Genomic DNA, 24865 nt, shown 5'->3' with positions numbered 1-24865 from the left:
TCTATCTATCTATCTATCTATCTATCTATCTATCTATCTATCTATCTGTCTGTCTGTCTGTCTGTCTGTCTGTCTGTCTGTCTGTCTGTCTGTCTGTCTGTCTGTCTGTCTGCCTGTCTGTCTGCCTGCCTGCCTGCCTGTCTGTCCATCCATCCATCTGTCTAGCCAGTCATCAGTATTTCTCTCTCTCATCATTATCATCATTGTAGGTTCTCCATTTGCTCACATAGATCATGTGACTACTGACAAAATATATCTACCTCCTAGTGGCCAACCTTCTGAAGAACTTCTGGAAGTCATTCCTCAGGCACCATTCTTTGCTGGGCATATAAGAACATTAGTTTAGAGCTAGATGTCACTTAAGAACCATTGAGTCAAACACCAACATTTTATTGATGAGAAAAATGAAGGAGAAAAAACTTTATTATATTATAGTTTTAGTTTGAAGGGACCTTAGATGACATTTAGTTGTAGATGTAGACCTTAGATGGCACCTCATTTAATATGTGAGGAAGCTGAGTTTGACAGAGTTAAGTAACTTTTCCAGGGTCACAAATCTACTAAGTGCCTGAGTCAAGATATGAACTCAGATCTTCTCAGCTCTAAGTGCATTATATCATTTATCACACTATGCTGGAATCCTAATAAGTGGTGTTTATATCTTAGTGGGAATTATAATTTCTTTTGTTCTATGGCCAATCTTTCAGGAATTCATGGTCACCCCAATGCCATGATTCAATATAATCTCTACTTTTGACAAATTAAATATTTTATTGTGATTTCATTCCTTGCTACCTACATGCCTTCTAACTTAAAAAACAACTATGTAGATATTTTTCAATTAATCAGCTTGAGGAAGGAAAAGTACAATACCCTTTAAAAAGCATCTCAAGTTGACCAATTACTTCATTTGACCCAAATGAGGGATGATTACAATAATAGCATAGCATGGTGGGAATATTGGTATTTAAAAGATAAATCTGTTTCCAAGAGAAGCCCATGATTCTTAAAGAAACTCTGAAGTTTCCTGAAGCCACTTTGCAACTGTTGAACTCTGAGCCTGTCATCCTTTTGTACTGAATATAGCAAATTTACATAGTGGTAAACAAGCTCTGTAGGTGATCTACCCAAACGTGCGTCATAAAAAATATAACAGGATTATTTGTCCACTTGATCATTCTTGTGTGGATGGTTAAGATTAACACTTTTTGAGTGATTAAAAATTTCCTTTTGGGAGATTCATCAGTGTTCTAGAGAAATCTGGGTAATGTCACTTGATAACATGAGCATCCTGAGGAACTTAACATCCACAGGGAATCACTCTTCAACTTGGATTCTTGGCTGGATCTTTTAAATACCAATGTTCTGCCATTGCTATTTTATGACTATGCAGCATTGAACATAAAAGTGTCTGAAGAAATGAGGATGGATATCAAATAGAGGTCAGTGTTGAGACTCAGCACTTAGCACAGTGCCTGGTACAAAAGAGGTACTTAGTAAGTGTTGATTGATTGATGGTGGGTGTGAACTAGTCACAACAGATGACTAATAAAAATATTTAAAGAAGTGAAAGGGCAAAGGATGGCATCACATAAATGTAGGATAGGAAAGGAAGTGGGGCTGATCACATAGCAAGGGCAAGAGATGAGAGGCAGTTTTCACTGGTATATTTTTAATGTCAGGACGAACTAAAGATGGCTTCTAGCATATTGGTTAGACACCCTGTAGCAAGCTCATGGAAGAATATGGACAAGAGTCATGAAGGCAGTATGGGCTGCATCTTTGGAAGGAACATTGAAACTGTCAAGACCACATATCCATTTGAATACCAGCAAGTATAGTGGATGGATAACTCTCCTCAAAGTCAGGGTATCTTGGATTCAGGACTTCTGGCTCATATAGGCTGTCCAACCCTAGGCAAATCACACCCTACTCCCCTCCCTCACCCCCAAGTCCATCAACCCTCTAAGATTTTCAGTATTTAAACAACAGAAAATAGGCATGGATACAGAGAGTATTCTCACAAAAAGACCAATAATTGATACTTCTTTAGCACTTTGAGGTCTATAAAGAGATGCTTCTCCTTCATCTTATTTGATTCTCAAAATGAATCTGTAAAATCAATACCACTGCTACTGCAAAAAAATACTTATATAGATGCTATTATTTTCCTCATTTCACTGATGAAAAATATTTATAGAAATAAAATGACTTATCCAAGGTCTCACAGCCAGTAAGTGTCAGAGGCAGGATTTGAACTCAGTTCATTCTGACTCCAGATGTAGTATTCTATCTATTATATCACCTAGCTGCCTAATATAGGCATTAATATTCCCATTTTACAAATGAAAGGACTAGAGCTAACATAGTTTAAGGGACTGCCTGTTAATAAAACAGCTAGTGAAGTATTTACAGGGGGAGAAGCCAGGTTTCACTGGCTCATAGTTTACCACTCTCTGTTCAGTACTTAACCCAGTCCATGGCAGATGCTCAGCAAATGTCTGTTGAATTGAATTTCTCATATTATTATTATTATCCCTTTCTTGCTGCCTAGCATAACAGCAACCATTAGGAAGGCATAACAGTCTGACTATGAGATGAACAGTCCATAAACACTGCAATATTTATGATTTGAATTTATGTGACTCATAAAACAAAGAATTCATAATGTTCACTGAGTGTTTTTCAGAAATTAAGTGTTAAATATTAATAAGGAAATAAAGACTGCCTAAATTGACAAGCCACAGAGATGCTGCCGTTCCTGCTTTCTGCTATTGGCAGCTCTGGCTTCACAGCAGAATGAGCCCACGAGGCCATGAGAGATCTGTGGGGGATGGGCATACTTACTGGTGCATGCGTGCCCGGCTGAAGGGGGCTGTGTAGCAGTCGGTCTCCTCCAAGTCAGGTAGGGCCTCCTTGTCCAGTTGCATTGGGTTTTTGGGAAGCCAACTTCTCAGCTGGATGGTTTTTCTATACAAACTGGGACAAAGCCACAAATTAGATTGGATTAGATAAGGCGGCTTGTACAGTACCACATTTATCTTGTGTGGAGACCCATTAAGTGCTGGAGGAAACAGAATTATAGACTTCGTCCTGTGGGTGGGTGGTTGAACTGCATAAAACATCTTCTACCTTTAAATGAAGAGGTTATGTGACCTGCCCTTAATGTCTTTTGGAATAAGTAGTGAGTAGGACTTGAACCCAAGAACTAAGGCAGAAAATTTCATAGCATGCACCCTTCATTCACTATTTTATTCATTTAAAGCTTGATAGTAAGGCCCAAATTATTGTTGTACTAGGATGTGCTATGATACAATCCATAGCACAGTGGTAGCATGTAATAAATACTTAATAAATGCTTTATCTCTCTATAAGGAGAATAAACCCCATTGTTGGGTATTATTATAGTGGGGATTCCTTTCCTGCATAGCTTGGTCTAGACGGTCTCCAGGGTTCTTTATAACTCTCAAATTCTGTGATTCAGGTAGAACATAGTCCCGATATTCAGGAATTCTAATCACTCAGTGACATTTTCCCCTCCACGGTGGAGTCACCTATTAGTGACTCCATGGATGCCATTTGAAGGCAGGAATGGGGAATGCATAAGCTGTCAAATACTAGACACTGTAATTTCCTTAACAACCCCCCTTTGTCCCCCACCTATTGCAACTCAGATACAATGGCATCATGGGAAGATTTAAGGCCTTTAATTTAACTTAATCCTTCAATCAATTCAATGCAATTTCAACTTGATTTTTATAGTAATGTTTACGTTTTCAGACCTACCCCACTAGTTCTGAAAAAACATATCCACCACAGAATTAGAGACTCTCAGAACTTTAAAGAAACTTATACTAATATAATATAATATAATAAATATAATATAATATAATTAATATAAAATATAATATAATAATAATATAAACAAAGGACCTAATACTCTCCTCCCAATCTCTGCCATTTGGTAGGTGAGGGTCCTAAGATACAGAGAGATTTTGTGACTTGCCAAGGTCACACAGCTAATTTATTGCAGAGTTCATTCTAAAACTCAAGTGTCCTGACTCCCATTCTGTTGTTTTTCCCCCCAGACATGATCTTATTCATTCATAATGGATATGGTTGAAGGCAAAGATTCTCTCTTTCAGCAAATTTTGTCTTTAAAAAACCAGACCCATACAGTCCAGGCTTATTTCAGAAGATGTGGTATCAAAGGAAACTGGAGTTCAAACTGTTGGATGATAGATATATAGATCTATATATATAACCACCATATATCCTTAGGAACAATTCTACAGACCACAAATAGTGGAAAGGACACTGAAATTGGAGCCAGGAAGACCTGAGTTCAAATTCTGCTTTAGACACTTACTAGCTGGGTGACTTTGGGCAGACCCTTAACCTTTCTGCACCTACTAATAAGAAATCTTAACAATAAAATATAGGGCAAATTTGCATTTCCATTTTTCTATTTTACTGAAGAGTCATACTGTGTGTATATGTATATATGTGTGTAATATATGTATCTATCTGAAGTAGTGCTTAAAATTGGTTATATGCTCTATATAATACATTTCCCTTTCCTATTCCAATCTTCTGTCTGTTTCTATAGTGACTGTTTGCTAATTTAATTTAATTGCAGAGAATCAGAATTTGATAGGACCTTAGAAATTATCTATAAATTATCTAAAATTATTCACCATCACACCACCCATTTTTCTTGATGGTCACTGGGACCCAGGCAAGATAGGCCATCTGCTCAAAGTCACATAAAAAGTCAAGGGCAAATTGATGGGTAGAGACCAGGATAGATAGAATCCTTTTTACTAACAAAATGAAGAAATTTGAGATAGGTTTTGTCCTAGATTAAGGACATAGTAAGTTGATTTGATCTAGTGAGAGTTGACTAAAATTCAGGGTGGAAAGTCTAAAATCCTTCATTGAATACTTGTTCTGTTTTTGATTCATGACTTACACATTGTTAACATTTTTTTTTTTTTGGCAATTGGGGTTAAGTGACCTGCCCAATGTCACACGGCTATTTTTTGTGTTAAGTATCTGAGGCTGGATTTGAACTCAGGTCCTCCTGACTCCAGGGCCAGGGCTCTATTCACTGCACCACCTAGCCACCCCCAGTGTTAACATTTTTGCCATAACTCATTTAAATTTAAAATGAATGACGAATTCTTATTATTTCCTTTTATTTTGTAGACTTAGATTAATATTAAACCTGAAATTTATTGTAAAATTAGCCACTTCCTTTTCTTTATCAAGTGGGCTGCCCTAATATTTCTGGAGAGCTTGTATTCTTCACTACTTAAATTTCTATAAAATGATTGGTTTGGACCAGATAAATTCTAAAGTTTCAACAGCCTCTGACATGCTATCGCCAAGATTCTTAGGTATCTCCTATCTTTAATGTTTTATGTGCTGTCTTCTAAGATCCTTTCCAGATTTTGTATTCTATGTTTTATATTTTAAGGTTCCTTCTCTCTCAATATTCAGGGTTCTAAGATCCCTTGCAGGTAGCTTTTAGCTCTGACATACCATGCTCTAAACACTAAAGTCTTTAAACATTCCTCCAATTCTGACATTCTCTGTTCAAAGACATTCTCTAATCTTAGATTATCTTCCATTCCTAACTTTCTACAATACTATGATTCTAGTTATTTCTCCAGTTATGTCACCTTTACATTTCTGTTTTGTTTCTGTACCTCTGCCCCCCACCTTTTTGGTAATAAATAACAGTATAATAACATTTCAGAGGACTTTTGTTTGAGACTCTATGAAAAGGAAGATCATTTCCTGCTGGGAATACATATAGTAATCCAAGGATCCCATCCTCATCAGTTCTAGGTAGTTTGGTGCCACTGATTCATCTTTGCCATAGCTGCCATGACTATCAGTGATGACTTTCTTTTTTTAACATATGTTTAAAATTCTGGGCAGTTCCAACATTACCAAACTTGGAGCCAAGATTCTCAACATTGAAATTAGTTCAAGTTCTGTCTCTCTCATTAACTAGGTAATAGAAGGAATATTATTGAGGTGGCTAGGGGGCACAGTGAAAAGAGCTCTCGCCCTGGAATCAGGAGGATCTGAGTTCAAATCCAGCCTGAGACATTTAACACTTGATAGCCGTATGACCTTGGGCAAGTCACTTAACCCTATCTGCCCTGCCTTCCCCCTCCAAAAAGAAAAAAAAAAAACATATTATCCCATCTTTTGGTCTTAACTTACAGGTGATGACACTGGCCTGAAAAATCTCCAAGCTTCCTTCCCTTTCTATTTTTTCCTTATGTCTACTGTAATAATAGCAACTAATCAATATTGTATTGTGTAATGCTCTGTTTTTCAAGAACTAAAATTTCATTCAGGTAAAGCCTCCTTTCCACATGACCATGTGTAATTCAGTAAAAAGGAGCAAATCAACTGTCTGGGAAATTTTAAATGTTGGGTTATTTGGTATAATGACATTTTGGGAATCTTCCTGAACATAATCCAACTCATTATTTTCTCCTTGAATTTGTAGCTGGTTTATAAAGTAGAATTGAATTGGGGATTTTTCTTTGCTTGAGGATAATAAGCTGGCATTACAGTAGCTTTGTCATCCACCAACCTATTCAATGTTCTGTTCTTCCAGTCAGTATAATAACATTTTTTCCTGGAATAAAAAAAAGGAGAAAAGAAATAAGCTGAGTATAACTGTGAGGAGTTATAATGAAGGTTAATTATAATATTCAAGAATACTAAGCATGAATATTTTAACACAGAGAACCTTACCTGTATGAAGAAGGCAGATTTAAGAAAATATTGCCTTATTCCAACCAATGGCATTAATTGGTCCCACAGAAACATGACCTTAGTTGAAACAATATTTCAGGAGGCATCTAATTCCATCGCAATGTGTTTTTTTTAAATAAATAAGAAAATTTTAAAAATGTATGATCAGCTAACAAAGAAGACCCAAAGCACCTAAAATTGAGGTTAGAGGGATCTGGCACTATTATATGACCAGGACAGGGGGAACTGTTTGGCCCTAAGATCATGTGTTATCACAAACAACCCTGACGTCTACAAATGGCAACCAGTGGATTAAAGAGGGAACAGATCTAGCCATCTATCAAGAATAAGATGTAAAATAATTCAGAGGCATTTTAAAGAAGAGGATGGAAAAGAAGGGCTACTTCACCTCAAGGAAGCCTCTGTACATTTATTTTAAGATCAATCTGAAGATTGAAATAATGAAATGAGTTTGAACATTGTTTCTTTCAAGCAAGGATAACCAATACATCATTTGTAGCTGGGTGGGCATAATCCATATTGCCAGAAGAGCAAAGTAATGGGAAGATATTAAGCCTCAGACAGTATCTGTCAAGGTACTTATTAAAACAGGGATTCTGGACACCATTTTCCCAACCCAGTCCAATTTCCCAAGAGAATAACGGAGAATTGCAATGAATGAGGTAATACTTTTGAATTTCCACAAGTTACATAAAAATAAGTGAAAACTTTAAAGACTTTTTAATCTTTTTTGGTGCTTTGCATTCCAGAACCAACTTGGTAGAATAATCAACATGATAATTCTTTGTTGTGAGTAGGAATACTACTCTTTTATACAAGAAACTGTTTATATAAAGAATATAACAACTCTATATGACAAAGAATTCAGACAAGTTAGGCACCTGGCCGCCACAGGGCAGAATCTGGTGGAATGGATGATGGATGCCACCCAAAATTCAGATGAGGCTTCTTTATTATGTATGATATAACATCTGAGCAGTTTTCCAAACCTTAAATTGCTACATAAAGACTATTATTGTTGTTATCACTGTTATTATTATGTTTATTAAATTATTTATTTTTAGTTTTCAACATTTGCTTCCATAAGTTTTAAATTTTTTTTCCCCTCCCTTCCCAAGATAGCATGCAAGATGATATGGTCTCTACACATACATTCTTATCAAATGCATTTTCATGTTAGTCATGTTGCATAGGAAGAATTATAATGAATGGGAAAAACCATAATAAAGAAAAAGAAAAAAATAAACCAAAACAATAAAGGAAATAGTCTGCTTCATTCTGCATTCCAACTTCATAGTTCTTTCTCTGGATATGGCTGATATATTTCATCATGTGTCCTTTGGGATTGTTTTAGGTCCTTGCATTGCTGAGAAGGGTTGTCTATCAAAATCAGTCCTTGTACACTGTGGTATTATTATTATCAATACTGTTATCATCATATGCCATCAATCTGACCATTTTTATGTGCGCAATTCTTTAAAAACATGGAATGCACTATATTTGTAGAACATGTTTTAAATTTACCCCAGAGAATTTAGATAACTCTTGGAAAACATCACGACACTGGAACAAAAATCAGAGCCTATCAGGTAACAGATTTTTCTATTCGACTTGCTGAAGTTCTATGGTTTTTTAAATTGCTGGCATTTGCATAAGCAATTAGGCAGTCACATAAGGTAAAACACACACACACACACATAAACACTCAAAAGACATCAGCCCCTTTTTCTTCATTTTCACCTTCAATGGAAGGAAAGGCTTTTGGTGGGAAAGGTTAAGTCACTAGTTAGGAAATGGTGATAAAGAATAAAATTCCATTTGTGAAATGCAACAGAAAAAAAGAAATAAATTTAAGGTTAATTTTCAACATCAATAGAAAGCTCTAGGAACATATGTAAAAGATGGTAATGGTCACGTGCCTCAGCAGACATAGTTGGTAATACTATGTGTCTACAGGGGAAAGAGTTACTTGGAGTGAATAACAGTTTAAACCCAAAGTTCTTACTCCCTGGAGGACTAGGAGCATTTATGTGAAACTATTATTATTACTGAGGATTAGCCTTTCTCAATTGTGATATGACTCCACAGAATGAAGGAAAGCAGTATGGCTGCCATGAGCTGACAACACATTTTCAGACACTGTCCAACATTACAAAGAGGAAACACATCCAGTGAGATGGTTGTCCAGAATAGTTAAGGGGAGTCTCACTGCAGAGTGGGTATAAATCAGAGATTACTAATACATAGCCATCATTGTTTCTCATTATATACTCACTGTTCTCCCATGAGGCCTTTAGGCAGGTATGCTTTCACTTTTTGTTTTTGTAGATAACACTGATGATAGATTTGTGGACTGGGAGATATGAAACTCTATGTTCCAATCCAGCCTCAGACACTTACTAGCTGTATGAGCCTGGTTAAGTAATTTCACATAGGTTTGACTCAGTTTCCTCACTTGTAAAATGGGGATAATAGCACCCATCTGCCAGAGTTGTTGTAGGGATCAAATGAGATATTTATTAAGCACTTTGCAAAACTTAAAGCACTATATAAATGCTATTATTGGAATATATTTGTTAGATATTATAATATTGTATTATGTATAGTTTTGTAACATTATAACACATTGAATAATTTTTAATATAAAACTGTAATAACCATTATTATTACCACCAGTGTTAAACATCCAGTATCTAGAACATAGCAGGTACTTAACAGAACTGAAGTATAATAAAGTGAAATGAAGTCAGTCTTCTCAATAACTTCATATTCTTATTGTTGTTCAGTCATGTCTGACTTTTTGTGACCCCATTTGGGGTTTTCTTGGTAAAAATACCAAAGTGGTTTGCCATTTCCTTCTTCCATTCATTTTATAGATGACGAAATTGAGGCAGATAGGTTAAGTGACTTGCTCAGGACTACAAAGTTAATAAGTGTCTGAAATCAGATTTGAACTCAGCAAGATTAGGCTTTTATCATTGGTATTCAAATAAAAAGGTAACAGAATAAAGCTTTATTTTACAAATATATATATATGTGTACATATACATATACATATATGTATATATATATATATACAATAAATTCATAAAGGAGGAAGTTGATTTCCTTAACATAAGGGTATTAATATTTGTTTTGTGTTATGGTCCCCTTTGGCAATCTGGTGAGACCAATGGACCCTTTCTCAAAGTCACACTTTTAAATGAATTAAGTAGAATGCAAAGAAGTACAACCCTCCCCCACCCCTATTACACTGAAATACAGTTATAAAGTTACCAAAATATTAGAAAGTAAAACAAATTCATGGATCCCATTACTTTACGGGATTAAGGATGGGACAAGACAATACTACAAAAGGGTTACAAAACAAATCTTGAATTCAGGATAAAGGAGATGAAAGGAAAAAAAAGAACAGATAGTGGAAGAACTTTTATAGAAGAATAGAAGACTATAGAGAACAGATAAGATCCTTCTTGATGGAATAAAGCTGGCAAGGACACGAGGAGAGGAAAGATGCTGTCATAAGGTTTTAATAATCTCAGTTTTACAGCAGCTTCATTTTAAAGCAGATGACTCTGCTTTAAGAGAAACCAACAGTTTAAATGAGGGGTGAAAATGGTTATGGACTATGAGTTACTTAAGCATATGAACCATCTCTAATTCATCTGTACATCTCCAAATGTTTACCAAGACACTAAAAAAATTTGTTAAAAGGACATCCACTGAATTTGGTTTGATTTTTGAAGGTCATCTCTAGAGTATTTTGACGCATACACTAAATGTGGTATTCCTGAGATAATCAGAAGAGACGGGATGGCTACGTGGCACAGTGAGTAGAGCACCAGCCCTGGATTCAGGAGGACCTGAGTTCGGATCCAGCCTCAGACACTTAACACACACACACACACACACACACACACAAACTAGCCGTGTGACCTTGGGCAAGTTACTTAACCCCAATTGCCCTCCAAAAAGCAAAAAAAAATTAAAAAATAAAGATAATCAGAAGAGAGAACATATAGGATGGAACATGCAATGCAAGGGTTAGGACTACAGACTGGATTTTGGATCTCAGCACTGAAGGGAATTCCAAAGGAAAGAAATCCCCTTTACCAAGGCAGTCCAGTACCCTTTCTGCAAATCACCATCTTGTGTCTGATGACACTGTCCAGGCCATGTCTAGGACACCGCCCAAGTCAGAGAGAGGACTTGAAATCGATCTCCCAGGCTTCAAGTATTCTCTTTCTATCCACTATGATATTGTGTCTCAGGAACAAAGAGAACACATGTTCACAACTTAAATGTCACAGAGCAAAAGATTTTTAGGTGCTTTTGTGTATTTCAATGAATCAAAGGCATGGAGAAGAAGAGGAAAGAAAGATAAAAACATAATCCTCACTACAACAAATTATCATCCCTAGAACTATATTTGATTCACCATCATTTACCAAGGACCAAATATCTGTAAATTACTAAGCTAGGCTGATAAAAATGAAAGCATTCCTGCTCTATCTTCTACTGAAAGCAGAAAAACAAGTCTTACACAAGTACATCTAATACAAGTGAAACTGAGGAGAGAAAATGCTAAAGAGAGAAGGGTGTTAGGAAAGTCTTTGGAAGAAGTAGAAACCTGAGCTAAGCCTAAATGGAAGGCAAAAAATCTGAGAGGCAAGAATGCAGAAGGAGGGCATCCTAGGTATTGGCTAGAGACTATACAGAGGCTAGATTAAGGAAGAGTGATTAGTCTAATTTGTCTGGACAGTTCATGAAGCAGAAATAGGAAAACACAAGGGGGAGCCAGATTGTGGAAAGTTTTAAATTTACATTCAGGAGTATGCATGCAACAGTTAGGCTGAATATTCTTAGCCTTTCTTTGCTTTTCAGCACCATGACAATCATGATGCCACACATCTTCTCAGGGAGCTCTCCAAATTTCCTTACTGTTTTTATGTCTATGAATGTTTTGATCACCCCTAGAAGTGAAGTAGAGACTAGCATGGCTAGTATTGCCCACATTGTGTAGCAAAAGGCAGGCAATTGATGGCTTTGTGTTATTCTTTGGTGACATGCCACTATTTTAAGATGCCATTTTGGACCTTCATTCATGTTGATTTTTGGTTATCCGATCACCATTTGTATTTTATTCAATGAGATAAAAATCATTTGGAGGAATGACATCATGGATCTTTTTTTGGGTTGTTTTCTTAGTTTGCAGACACATTTGAGAAAGTGAAGCTGTTACCCTTTGGAGATACATAAATAGTGACTTAAACCTAGAACCTCTCTAACTTATTGTTGCCTTTAGATGAAAGCTTATTTTCATAGCTGACAAGATCAGGTCTCCACTTGGCTAAATTCAGCAAAGATAATGGAAATATAGGGAAAAAAAAACACAGTACATTAGACACTTCCTTCTGTTATGACAACATGGTCTTTAAAAGCAACACAATTTGTCCCTGAAAACAACCATAAGTCAGTGATGCAGAAAATTTTACCCAGAAATATCTAAATGGCAGAGATCTTTGAGATTATGCATTCAAAATATTTTGAGTGACAAAAATACTCATCATGAGCGTGGTACTTAAATTGACTTTGTGACCAGGAACAGAAATAGCAGCTTGAGGATATGTCTTCCAGTGTCAAACACGGGATGACAAGTGAAAAATGCAATCAATTACAAGAAAGCTTTAAAAAAAATCTAGTAAATTTCTACTGCATAGACACAATACATTTAAGATTTGTCTCCCTAAATATTTTTTGACATGGTAAGAATCAATCAACAATCATTCATTAAGCATCTGTCATATATCTGGAACATATGCTAAGTACTGGGAATAAAAACACAAAAATGAAATGGTCTGCACCCTCAAGAAGCTTCTATTCTCTCAGATGAGAGAACGTGCACACATGAATATACACACAATAAACACAAGGTAACTGCAAGGAGAAAGCACAGTCTATGTTTTCTATATTCAGCAGTAAGGCTGAATATTCTTAGCCTTTATCTGGTTTTCAGCACCATGACAATCATGATACCACACATCTTCTCAGGGGGCTCTCGAGTTCTCCTCATGGTTTTGATATTTACAAATGTTTGGATCACTCCCAGGATTCCAGTGGATGATGTCCTTTGTGAAGTAGAGAGTAACATAGCTAGCACCACCCACCTTGTGTAGCAAAAGGTGGGCAGAGGCTTATGCTATTCTTTCATGACGTCACTATTTTAAGATGCCATTTTTGAACTTCATCCATTTTGGGTTCTAGTCATCTGATCACAATTTTCTCAATAGGCTTAAAAAAATCTCTAAATCAAAAGGAATTTCCATGCCATTGAGTTCAGCCCATATATGCAATAGGACTACTCTATGACATCTAATGATAAAAAGTCAAATAACAACTCTTTAATGATTTCAATGAGAGGAAACTCATTACCTCCCAAGGCAAATTGTTTTTCTTAAACTCCATTAGCTCCCTATTATTTCCCAGATTAAATATAAAATAAAATATAAATATAAAATATTCTTTTGGGCTATTACAACCTTCCATAAACTGGCCTTTGCTTGCCTTTTTAATCTTTTCATGCTCTATTTTCTTCCATGTATTCTATGATTTAACAACACTGGCCCCTTTGCTATTCCTTGAAGAAGATACTCCATCATCTAACTCCAGGATTATTTTCACTGGCTGTTTCACATGCTTGGAATCCTTCCCCTCTCTCTCCCTCTCCCCCCTCCCCCAATCTACATTTCCTAGTTTCCCTTGAGCCTCACTTAAAGTCCCCCCTTCTACAAGAAGCCTTTCCTAGTCTTCTTTAATCTTTAATATTTTTTTGCCTTTCAGAGGGCAATTGGGGTTACACAGGTTACATAAGGTTACACAGCTAGTTTTTTTTTTTTTTTTTTGTGTGTGTGGGTGTTAGGTGTCTGAGGCCTGAAAGGAACGCAGGTCCTCCTGACTCCAGGGCCAGCGCTTTACTCACTGCGTCACCTAGCCGCCCCTGTCTTCTTTAATCTTAATGACTTCCCTCAAGAGGATCTCCAATTCATATGTCCAAAGTCTTTTTTACCCACAGTTGTTGGCATGTTTTTTCTTTCTTTGAATTATGAAATTTTTGAGAAAAGGGGTTTCTTTTTTAACCTTCATATTCCTTGCATATGGCCTGGTACCTGGCACATAGTAGGCACATAATAATGCTATTAGACTTGCAAATTAATGTTTCAGCCAACTCTTCTAACTACATGTCATGAATATCGACCATAGTTAGGTTGCATTCATTTGATTTTCCACATGTGGATTATGAAATCACTTCTCATGATTAACTCTCAATATCCCTAGGGAAACCCTCTGGCATTCCCTGGATTAATGTATTTAGAACAATATCATCCATGTAATGAAGTACCTGCAAGTCATTTCCTTTAATAAGAGAGCTCTCCTTCTCTTTGGCCTCTTAAACAGCTTTGGCAAGCCCATGCCTTTCTGTTTTATGCTTCTTATGGTGTTCAAAATCAGAGGGTAAGTGGGTAAAGTTATCTTTGCTTCCATACATACAAAAGGCATCTTGTAGTAGTCAGATCAGTTTTTCTGGTTTCCCGGTTATAATGGTGACTCATATTGAATTCATCATTGACTAAAACCAAGAAGATCTTTACCATAACATAGATTCCCCCTTCCCCACCCCAATAGAAATACAGCACATTTATTTTAACTCTATAACATTCTATTTTACTAGATTCAGTCCACTGTTCAAAAGCAAAATAGGCTTCTTAATCTTTAGTCCAACACATGTTGTTTAAAAATATTTAAGTATATGCCATCTATCCTTCTTTCCAAATTCTCATAAAAAGTAAAACAAATGGGGCAAATTGCCATTCTTTTCATCTTAGATAGCTTAGCTTTTCTCTGGCACAACTTTTTGGCCAGTTCATAATGGGACATTCCAGCCCCCTCTGATCCCATTATTGGATTCCCAATTACCAACATGACACTATGATGATGACTCTATCCCAGATACTTGTCTACCATTTTGAACACTGTGGTCACATTCATAGGTAATCTGTGCTTCTTGGATCACTGATGAAGATTACAGGCAATGTGCAGACTGGATTATCATAGAAATCTTAATGAGGATCTTCCAAGCCAGGGGGAACACTCTGTTTCTGATGTTCAGTTTCTCCTTTCTGTTGTTGATGGGAATGATTTAATCACGAACAATGCTATACCCAGCCCAATCAATGATATCCAAGTCATAAAATTTCAGGAGTAGAAGGCAGTTCAGGGGTCATCCAATCCAATTTATACCTCAGTGAGAATTCCCTTAAAGTCTCACAGATAAGTAGTCATGTGCCTTTCTTTGAAAGACTTCCACTGATTTCCTTGCTAAATTCTCTGCCAGGACAGAGTGACTCAAAATTGCATCAAAAACCTCTCCAGCAAGCATGTACTATTTTCTTATGCCTCTAGAGTTTCTCTATACCTGCAAGGCCATTCCTCTTTTTGCCTGTTGAATTCCAACCATTTAAAGTAAGATCTATAAGTCCCCTTCTCCACAAAATCTCCACTGGTCTTCTGTTCTCTTCTGGTTGGCAATGTTCTTCTCTTTTGGGCTTCAAATATCCCTTTGTTTTAGATCATAATAGTATATTGATGATGTCATATCATATATTTAATTATGTGCATGTTCATTGTTTCTCCATGTTAGACTTAAAAGATATATTAGGGCAAAGACTTCATCTTATCTGAACTATGTCTCTCCTCCAGTGCCTAGTGCAGGGCTCAATATACTCTACAATACTTCATGAATATTTGTTGTATTTGATCAATGGAAACTGTCCAAACAAATCAACAAGAACACGTAGTGCCTTTCCCTTCTTGATAGAAACAACCACCGTTCACATTTGTACCAAGATTTAAGTTTGCAAAGCACTTTACATATAATTTTTTTTATAAATGAAAGTGATGTAAAGAGTGGTGGAAGTTGGGATGTGGTCTCACAATGTTTTTCAGTTTGTTAGAGGTAGTGAGCAAAGTATCACAGATACACACGTATACACTGAAAGATTTGAAAAAAAAATGAAATAAGCTTAATTATATTTCAAGAGTTATCATACTCCCAGGTGATTATTTCAGGATTCTTTTTAAATGTTCTGAAAATGTTAACATGGAAAAAAAAATCACAGAAAATCAGAATTATCATCTAACACATGTTTCCAAGTTCCCCTTTGGATCCTCAAGCCTACACTAGAAAAATCATGTACATTAATTTCAGTCCTTTGTTGACTTGAACCTACCCAGTCAAATCACTTTGTAATGTCATTCACATCTTTGCAAACATCTTTGGTGATGGAACTCATTAAAGATCTCTCTGTATATCCCAGGTTTCCTGATGGCTTCAATCATGTTCATTATACTCTTGAACAATTACATATGGGGGTGGGGTGGTTATATTATATATTCTCTGGTTATTTTTTGTATAATATAGTAGAAAGACCACTAGATTTTTAGATTCTGGGTTCCAGGTCTGACCCTGAAATTTACCATCTGTCTGAGCGTAGAAAAATTACTTAACTACAATGGGAGAAGAAAATATCGTTGAGCGGAATGAGTCAGAGCATGAAGTGAGTATCTGGAGCTGAAGGACCTAGGGATGAATCCTCACTTAGCTACTTACTATCTGTGTGACTTTGAATGAATCTCTTCACTCCTAGTAGACTCATCTGCCTTGTTTATGAAATGAAGTTTGATTAGGTAACCTCTAAGACTCCTTTTAGGTATCAAAGTTGTGCAGTGGATAGTGAGCTGGGGCTATAGTTAAGGAGACTCATTTTCATAAGGGCAAATCTTGCCTCAGATGGGTAATAGCTGTGTGACCCTGGGCAAGTTATTCTACCCTATTTGACTCTGTTTCCTCATTTACAAAATGAAGTAGGGAAGGAAATGGCAAACAGCTCCAATATCTTTGCCAAGAAAACCCCAAATGGCATCATAGAGACTTGTTCATGACTGAAAAATGACCAAATGGGGCGGCCAGGTAGCACAGCGAGTAAGAGCACTGGCTCCAGTGTTGAGATAGACCTGGAGATCGAATCCCGGGCTCAGACACTTAGCAACCACCCAGAAACACCTGGCCGTGTAACCTTGAGCAAGTTACTTAACCCTGATTGCTTAAAAAAAAAAAATGACCAAATAACAAAGTCTCCACTTAATTTGGAATCTAAGGTCCTATGACCACTAGACCCTAGTTTCCTCATGTACAAGATGACACTGTTGGACTAAATGATCTGTAGGGTTCTCAACAGATCAAAAGCCTATGATCTCAGGGACCAGGGATATATATTCAAGAAAAATATATACTCAATGAAGTATATAACTTGACCTTTGAAATGCATAGCAGTTTTAAAATGTTTAGCTGAAAAAATTACAGGAAATAAGAACATCATAAGATTAATACTTATGTGTGAGTGTGAGAAAGAAGGACAAAAAGACATTACTGTACCTGAAGGGCATCCTGATATTCATCCTCTCTGCATATTTGCACAGCGTATCCCATGGGCAGTGGATTTTGACAAACATGATATCACTATTTGTAATGGATTGCTGTAAAGGAGAGTAATACAGGTACCATGAATGAGCTATGGAGCTGATGGCAAATTATGTAACCCCATTTCCCAAGGAAACCTTCTCTATTAGAATAAAAGAGATCACATCTGACAAGTTGGAGAGCATCCAGCAGAGAGTAATTAGGAAGGCAAGGGATCTGAAGACCACCATATCAGGAACAATTAAAGGGCCTGGAGGATATTTGGTCTAAAGAGGAAAATTCCTAGGAAGGGCATGAAAACTGTTTTCAAGTATGTGAAGGACTGGCACGTACAGATACTATATATCACAATACACCATTGCAAGGATTGGCCATCAGATGTGGTGGTTTGCCACTATCCTCTTGGGCATCTAGGTGGCACAGTGGATTCAGTACCAGACCTGGAGGCAGGAAGACTCATCTTTTTGAGTTCAAACCTAGCCCCATGACTTATTAGTATCAACTGCTCTAGTAACATTTGTATCTATAAATTCCTGTGTGTGTGTGTGTGTGTTTTGAGGGCAATTGGGGTTGTGACTTGCCCAACATCACATGGCTAGTTTTGTGTGTGTAAGTGTCTGAGGCTGGATTTGAACTCAGATCCTCCTGGTTCTAGGGCCAGTGCTCTATTCACTGTGCCACCTAACTGCCCTTATCTATAAATTCCTATAGTGCCAACTGCTAACATCATTCCTCCTTCAAGACTCTCTCTTGGAGGAAAAAAAAATCATATTGACCATGGAAATGAGGATAGAAGAGAGGAAAATGAAAGAAAAGAGGTTCTAATTTTGGAGGCTTCAGTATCTTTGAAGGTTGATCGAAGAGGCACATGTTTTTTTTTTTTTTGCTCCAGTTCAGTAGATGATGCTTTGAAATGCAGAGTGAAGAATGTACTAATTTCCATTTCAAAGAGAGAAAAGAAAAGGATGTCCAAATTCTACAATTAATGCCCCAACCCAGGAAAAATTACACACACATTTATTTAACTGCTCCATCAAGTAAATGGTTCCTTTCAGTGGCTGGAGTTCAGCCATGAACCATGGTTCTTACTTAAACTGACTGTCCTTCAAATATTTTGACACCTAAGTAGTTCAAGAGAAATTGCCCCAGGAGGTAACTATATTACTTAGATGAGACAACAGCTTCATTCGTTCTTGTGGCAAAACAAGTTGGCATACGAAAAGAACTTGTAAGGAAGTCTTTTTTGGAAAGAGTGCTATATTTGGAATTAAATGACCTGGGTTGAATTTGGGGCTTGGCCAGGGGTGATTCACTGAAATGGTCCAGCCATTATGGAAAGCAATTTGGAATCATGATCCCAAAGTTAGTGAACCATTCATACCCTTGGACTTGGCAATTATAGTACTTTGTGGTGGTATTGGCCTATATTCCAAAGAAATCAAAAAAGATGAAGAAATACTATTTGTAATAATATTTACAGCATATCTTTGTTTGTATTGGCTAAGAACAGGGAATACTGAGGGTGCCCATAAATTGGAGAATGACCAAACAAATTATGGTATATAATGTAATGGAATACTATCGTGCTATGAGAAATTAACAAAGAGATGGTTTCAGCAAAACCCGGGAAGACTCGTATGAAGCATTGTAGGATAAAGTGAGGAGAATCAGGAGAACATTTGTTACATGGGAGTATGGGAGGAGTTGGTATATAACATTTCAAGGGCTGGCCATCAGAATTGGTATTTTGCCACTGCCCTTTTGGGCAGCTAGTTGGCACAGTAGATAGAGTACCAGACTTAGAGTTATGATGACTCATCTTTCTGAGTTCAAATCTGGCCTCAGACACTTACCAGCTGTGCGACCCTGGGCAAATCATTTAACCCTCTTGGTCTTAGTTCCCTCATCAGTAAAATGAGCAAGGAAGGAAATGGCAAACCATTCCATTTTCTTCGACAAGAAAACTCCCATTCCTGCTCCCAAAGAACTGGATAGGACTGAAATGGCTTAACAACACTGCCCTCTTTGGTATTATCTATTGTTTGTGTCAACTTCTATTTTCTGTAGGAGGCCTTTTCTGGTCCTCAAAGCTGATATACTTTCAAATTACTTTTGTCAACTTTTTATATATCTTGTATGGACTTATTTATATATTTCATCTATTAGAGCACAGGTTGCTTATGGTTAGGGTTTTTTTCCTCTCCTTACTTTGTATTGACAGTGCTTAGTACAGAGTCTAGCACAAAGAAAGTGATAAATTGGCTCAAATGATTTGGCAAGGGTTATAGTCTCCATATGGCAATAGTCACATGAGATCTACATGCCTGAGTTCACTTTCTGGGAAATTCCCATCTACATTTGACCATTAAGGACTGGAGGAAACTGAGTCCTAGACCAGTCTAGTTGACCCATCAAGGGTATACTAATGGCCTAGGATGAGAAATATCCTTTAGGCCAGGCTTTCTCCAAGGCCGTCTTAGACCTCTAACATTCTAAAACTCCACCCTTACCAAGAAAAGACAGGAGAGATGTAAGCTGCCACAGTCCACTTCACAGGGAAGAATTATTTTACATTGTATTTCATTTCTCTAAGAATCAAAATCCCAATATACTGTATATAAATAATTCATATTTTTGAAGTTGTCTCACTTCATCAGCTCCTACCTTTTCCCCAAATATTCTAAGAACAGATAGAATTTTCTTCTTCTCCACCTCTCTACTTAAAAAAAAAGTCATCTGTCCAATTTCAGGCCTCTAGAGATAACAACAACCTATCAGCAAAGTTACTCTGATTCAAACTAATGTTCACGTCCATTATCTCACTTTGGGCATCATAATATTATTTTGGGATGGCGGGAGAAGGTAGCATCATTCTTTTATTATAAAGTGAAGAATATAATGCACAAGACATTCATGACTTGCATAGGGAGCTAGAGCACTGGACTTGGAATCAGGAAAACCTGAGGCATTTCTTCAGACACTTAGGAGTTGATGTTAGGCAATGCATTTCACCTTGTTCTGCCTCAATTTCCTTTGCTGCAAAAGGAAAGGCTTGGACATGATGGCCCCCCAGGTCCTTTCCAGTTAGAAATAAAAAGATCCTATGAGGTCTCACACTGACCAGTCTCCTACTGGATGCCACCCACCCCTTGACTAGTATTATTTCTAGTAGGTTCCTCCCTGCTCCTGCTGCCATTTCACTTCCTCTCTCACAGATTTTTTTCAGCATATTCTGCCACAGAAAAATTCTTCAAGTTTCTTCTACTTACTAAATAACATCTTCCCATTTTTTCAGATTTACTGCTCTGAGTTAAATAGAATAATAAGTCTAGGAGGGTTATCATCCAAGTTAGATAAGCAGCTTTTCTTCCATCACATCATAGATTTTCCCAGGGTCACATAGGTCATAAGTAATAGAACTGAGATTCAAATGCAAGCTTTCTTGACTCCACATGCAGCATGTTCCATTGCCTCCTAATCAAGTCAGTGGGTGTTTGGGGGAAAGGGGTAGGGAGTGAATGAAAGTAGGAATGCTATGCTATGCACTATGCTGAGCACCTTACAAAATATTATGTCATTTGATCCTCACAACAACCTTACAATAATCTTTACAACAAAATATTCTCTTTTCAGCTTCTTTTCATGTGGCATCTTCTCTTTGAAACTCTAAGTTTATTGAAGGAAGGGACTCTCTTTTTACTTGTATTTATATTTTCAGGTATCCTACTGCATCTGGGGCCCTCTCCAATGTTGTGGACCCAGATGGCTCAGGAAGAGAGAGTGAGGTTGGTGACTTTGCGCAGCCCTCCCTCAATTGAATCCAATTCCTTTGCAAACCATGGAATCACCTGCCTGATGGCATGATCCTCTTCAAGAATGAATGACAAAAAAAACTGTCAGTAGTCCAAGCTGCCCCACTGGGGACCCAACTGGCCAGGAGTTCCAGTTAAACAATGCAGCTTGCTCGCTCCTTCCTTCCTTCTTTCCTTCCTTCCTTCCTTCCTTCCTTCCTTCCTTCCTTCCTTCCTTCCTTCCTTCCTTCCTTCCTTCCTTCCTTCTTTCCTTCCCTCCTTCCTTTTTCCCTCTCTTTTTCTTCCCTTTCCTCTTCCCTCTTCCTCTGTTCACATAGGGGATCATATACTTATTGGTGGGTGCTCTGCCCAAAGGAATGTAAATTTTGATGAGTGAAACCTAGGTAGATATATTGGGGGTTATGGGCTAGATTACTTTCTTAAAGACCATGCCTTGAACCAAATTCACTCTGGCTCTCATTGATCAGGCAACAATAAGGTCCTAGTCCAAACCTCACTTAGTGGTCATTGTTTGGGTCCTGATGACTCAGAATGAATGCCAAGAATAATTGTTATAGTTTTAGCTGGGAAATATTGTCTGCTATTTTGTCACCTAGAAGAGTAGAGACTTCTGGAGAAAGATGCAGAGTTTTATGCCACCTGAAGATTGCAAATCTAGTGTGGAAACATAACCTAGGCTTAAGAGACCATTGCAGGAATTTTCTGTGATGTGATCTGGGCTCATGTCCTGTGAGGTAGTGTACATCTGAAATAGTCTTTCCAAGGCATTCTCCTCACTTGTAAGTATTAAAGACTGTTAGAGAAGTGACAAAATCCTTTCAAGAGAAGATAACAATTTTACAGTGAAAAAAAAAACAATAGCTAAGTGGTATAGTGGTTAATGTACATGACTTAGAGTCAAGGATATCCAAATCTCAATCCTACCTCAGGCACTTACTAGATGTGTGATGCTGGATACTTCCTTTAACCTCTTCCAGCCTCAGATTCCTTATCTATATGTGTGAAGAAAATGAGATAATACTTATAAAGCTCTTCATAAAGCTTAAAAGGCTTTATAAATACTGGCTATTATCATTTCTCATGAAATAACTGTAAGAATAATACTAACATTATATACACATATACACATACATATGCAAGTGTGTATGTATGTGTGTGTACATATATATATATATATATACACACACACACATATATACATGTGGGTGTCTTTCATTTTGTCTTTGTATTCCTAGGACTAGAAAAGGCAGCAAGGCATATTGGGTAGAGAATTGGTGTCAGCACCATATAGAACTTGACCCAGTTCCTTCTCTGACACATACTAGCTATGTGACACTGGGCAAATCACTTAACTTTTCTGTTCTGTTCTAAGAGTGTAAGTTACTGAAGTGTTGACTTTCATTGGTAGGGTTTCTTCTTCAAGAAGTTTCCTTTACCAATAAAATCATAGGTTCATTTTCTCTCCCCAGTTATTAGAATTAAAAAAACAAGTTTTACAAATCTTTTTTGCATGCTGAATAAAAGGATTTTAGGAGAAGAAATGCAAAGTAACTTGGGAAAATTCACAAGGTTAGTTAGTAACAGAAAGGCAAGTAGAAGTATCTAGTCTTGTGGCTCCTGGTCCAGTTTCTATTGTATGATAATCCATAATTGTCTTTGATTCTTCAGGGCTTCCTCCAAATGAGCTAAGATGGAGGCAGGAAGTTTCATAGGTAAAGATGCTCAGGAATAGGACTCAGTGGCAGAAACCTTCCCAATTTCCAGGAAACAGTGTTCATGGCACCCCTGCTTCGCTTTAAGGCTAACACGTTTTTGAAAATGTGCTTCAGAACAGAATCTCTGCATGACAACATCTCTGCCATCAGCTACTGAAATGCCAAGCCAAGTGCAAACCCAGCTAGAAGGTTTCTCCTTTTGTGTTCCCCCCACCCCCCGGGACATAAAATGTGTCTCCTTCTGTGCCTCCTCCACTTAATCTCTCTTTTCTTATTTCTCCTCTTTTAGAGAGGAATAATTGTGCTTATAGCAGCAGGAAAACTGAGTACCTTTGCTTCAGAAAAGAAAGCTTGGCATCTGGCACTCCTCGATTCGTTGGAGGCATGCTTTTCAACATGAACAGAACGCCCACTGCCTTCACCCTTCACATCTTGATTAAATTATTCCACCCAGCATTCCCAAGAGGTAAAGCCTTTATGTTTCACAGATGCTAAGCCAGAAGCCCCCAAAAGCTTGGTGACCTGCACAGATCACACTGTAAGCCCAGAGTTACTGCTCTAAAGAGGAAGGTTAGTAACAAGAAGCTTGGTCTGGAAGGTAGCAGGATTAGAGTGCTGGCTATTCCTCCAAGGAGCTGTGTAACACTGGGCAAGTCACTTTGGGCCTCAGTTTATTTACCTACAAATGAGGGGACTAGGTTAGATGCCCTTTGGAAAGTCCCTTCTTGCTTTAAAATTCTGTGAGAATATCCTATGTCTTGGCCAATCTGATGAACTATGAAATGGCTGGGTACCAGTTGGCATAGGTTCAATTTAATTTAATTTAATTTAAGCAGGAACAAAAAATAATAGCTATCAGGGTCCAACCACGAGCAAGGCACAGTGGTAGGATTGGGAGATGTGAAGAAAAAGGGCGAGGGGGTAGCTAGGTGGCACAGTGAATACAGTACCAGCTCTGGAGTCAGGAGGACCTGAATTCAAATCCAGTCTCAGATACTTAACACACTTACTAGACGTGTGATTTCGGGCAAATCACAACCCCAATTGCCCTCCAAAAAGCAAAAAGAAAAAGGGTGGAGAGGGAAAGTGACATAAACTATATAAATAATAGGTACATATCAACAAAATATTATGCAATGAGAGAGAGACGGACAGCCAGAGACAGAGAGAAAGAGAGAGACAGAGACACAGAGATAGAGAACAAGAGAGAGACAGAGATAGAGGCAGAGAGTGAGAGAGAGAAGGAGGAGGAGGTGGAAGAGCACTAGAAAGTGTAGGAAGGTGATGGATTGTTGTGTAAAACAAACAGCTAGCAAGTAGCCCTACTGCAATACATGGCATGTAACAAGTGCTTCATACATGCTCTCAATTGAATTGAATGTTGGAGTATCTTTTCTCTTCAGATAGACTGCAGTCTTCTTGGGCTCAGGAGCGCAGGGATGAGAACAGATTAATTATTGGATGGATGCTTACTGATTCATCATCAATAAAACATGTGTGCAGATTGTGAAGAATAATTAGGGTTGTTAGACGAGTGGAAGGAATACCAAATTCTACTAGCCCTATGACTATTTCCAAGTCCCTCCATCACCTGTCTGATGCTCTGGTTACTGCTTCCCAGCTCTGGAGTTCAGTGGTATATTACTAGAGAATAGAGATTAGTTCTATTATTTAAACACACATATATATTAGTCTATAGACTATACTAATATTTATGTATATATACACATATAATAGCATATATTGCTTGTATACTATGCTAGTATACGTAGTATATGTATACTAGTACTATACTCATATATGTATATACACTATGTATGCTTGCATAATATACAGTATACATATATAGGGCACATAGTATATATGTAGACACACATGTATAATTCTATATATCCTATGTGTACTATGCTAGTATGCATAGCACATAATACATGTAAACATTTACACATATATTATCTATCTATCTATCTATCTATCTATCTATCTATCTATCTATCTAT

The 24865-nt window shown here is 37.4% G+C and overlaps 1 protein-coding gene across 16 annotated transcripts in view; it reads right to left on the bottom strand.

Moving 5' to 3' along the window:
- Window positions 1-24865, bottom strand: part of ANO3 (anoctamin 3) — a 538169-nt gene that overhangs the window by 128984 nt on the left and 384320 nt on the right. For all 16 annotated transcript variants that reach the window (XM_069091310.1, XM_069091311.1, XM_069091318.1 and 13 more), the window contains 3 exons: window positions 17294-17394; window positions 6617-6661; window positions 2848-2979 (listed from right to left, as the gene is read on the bottom strand). In XM_069091310.1, the coding sequence (XP_068947411.1) occupies window positions 2848-2979; window positions 6617-6661; window positions 17294-17394 (278 nt within the window). The remainder of the gene's footprint in view (window positions 1-2847; window positions 2980-6616; window positions 6662-17293; window positions 17395-24865) is intronic.

This window comes from Petaurus breviceps, unplaced genomic scaffold (genome assembly GCF_028583685.1).
Source record: "Petaurus breviceps papuanus isolate PSGF00001 unplaced genomic scaffold, PetGlider_PUasm1.0 188, whole genome shotgun sequence".
Taxonomy (NCBI): domain Eukaryota; kingdom Metazoa; phylum Chordata; class Mammalia; order Diprotodontia; family Petauridae; genus Petaurus; species Petaurus breviceps.
This window is presented reverse-complemented; position numbering and strand designations above follow the sequence as displayed.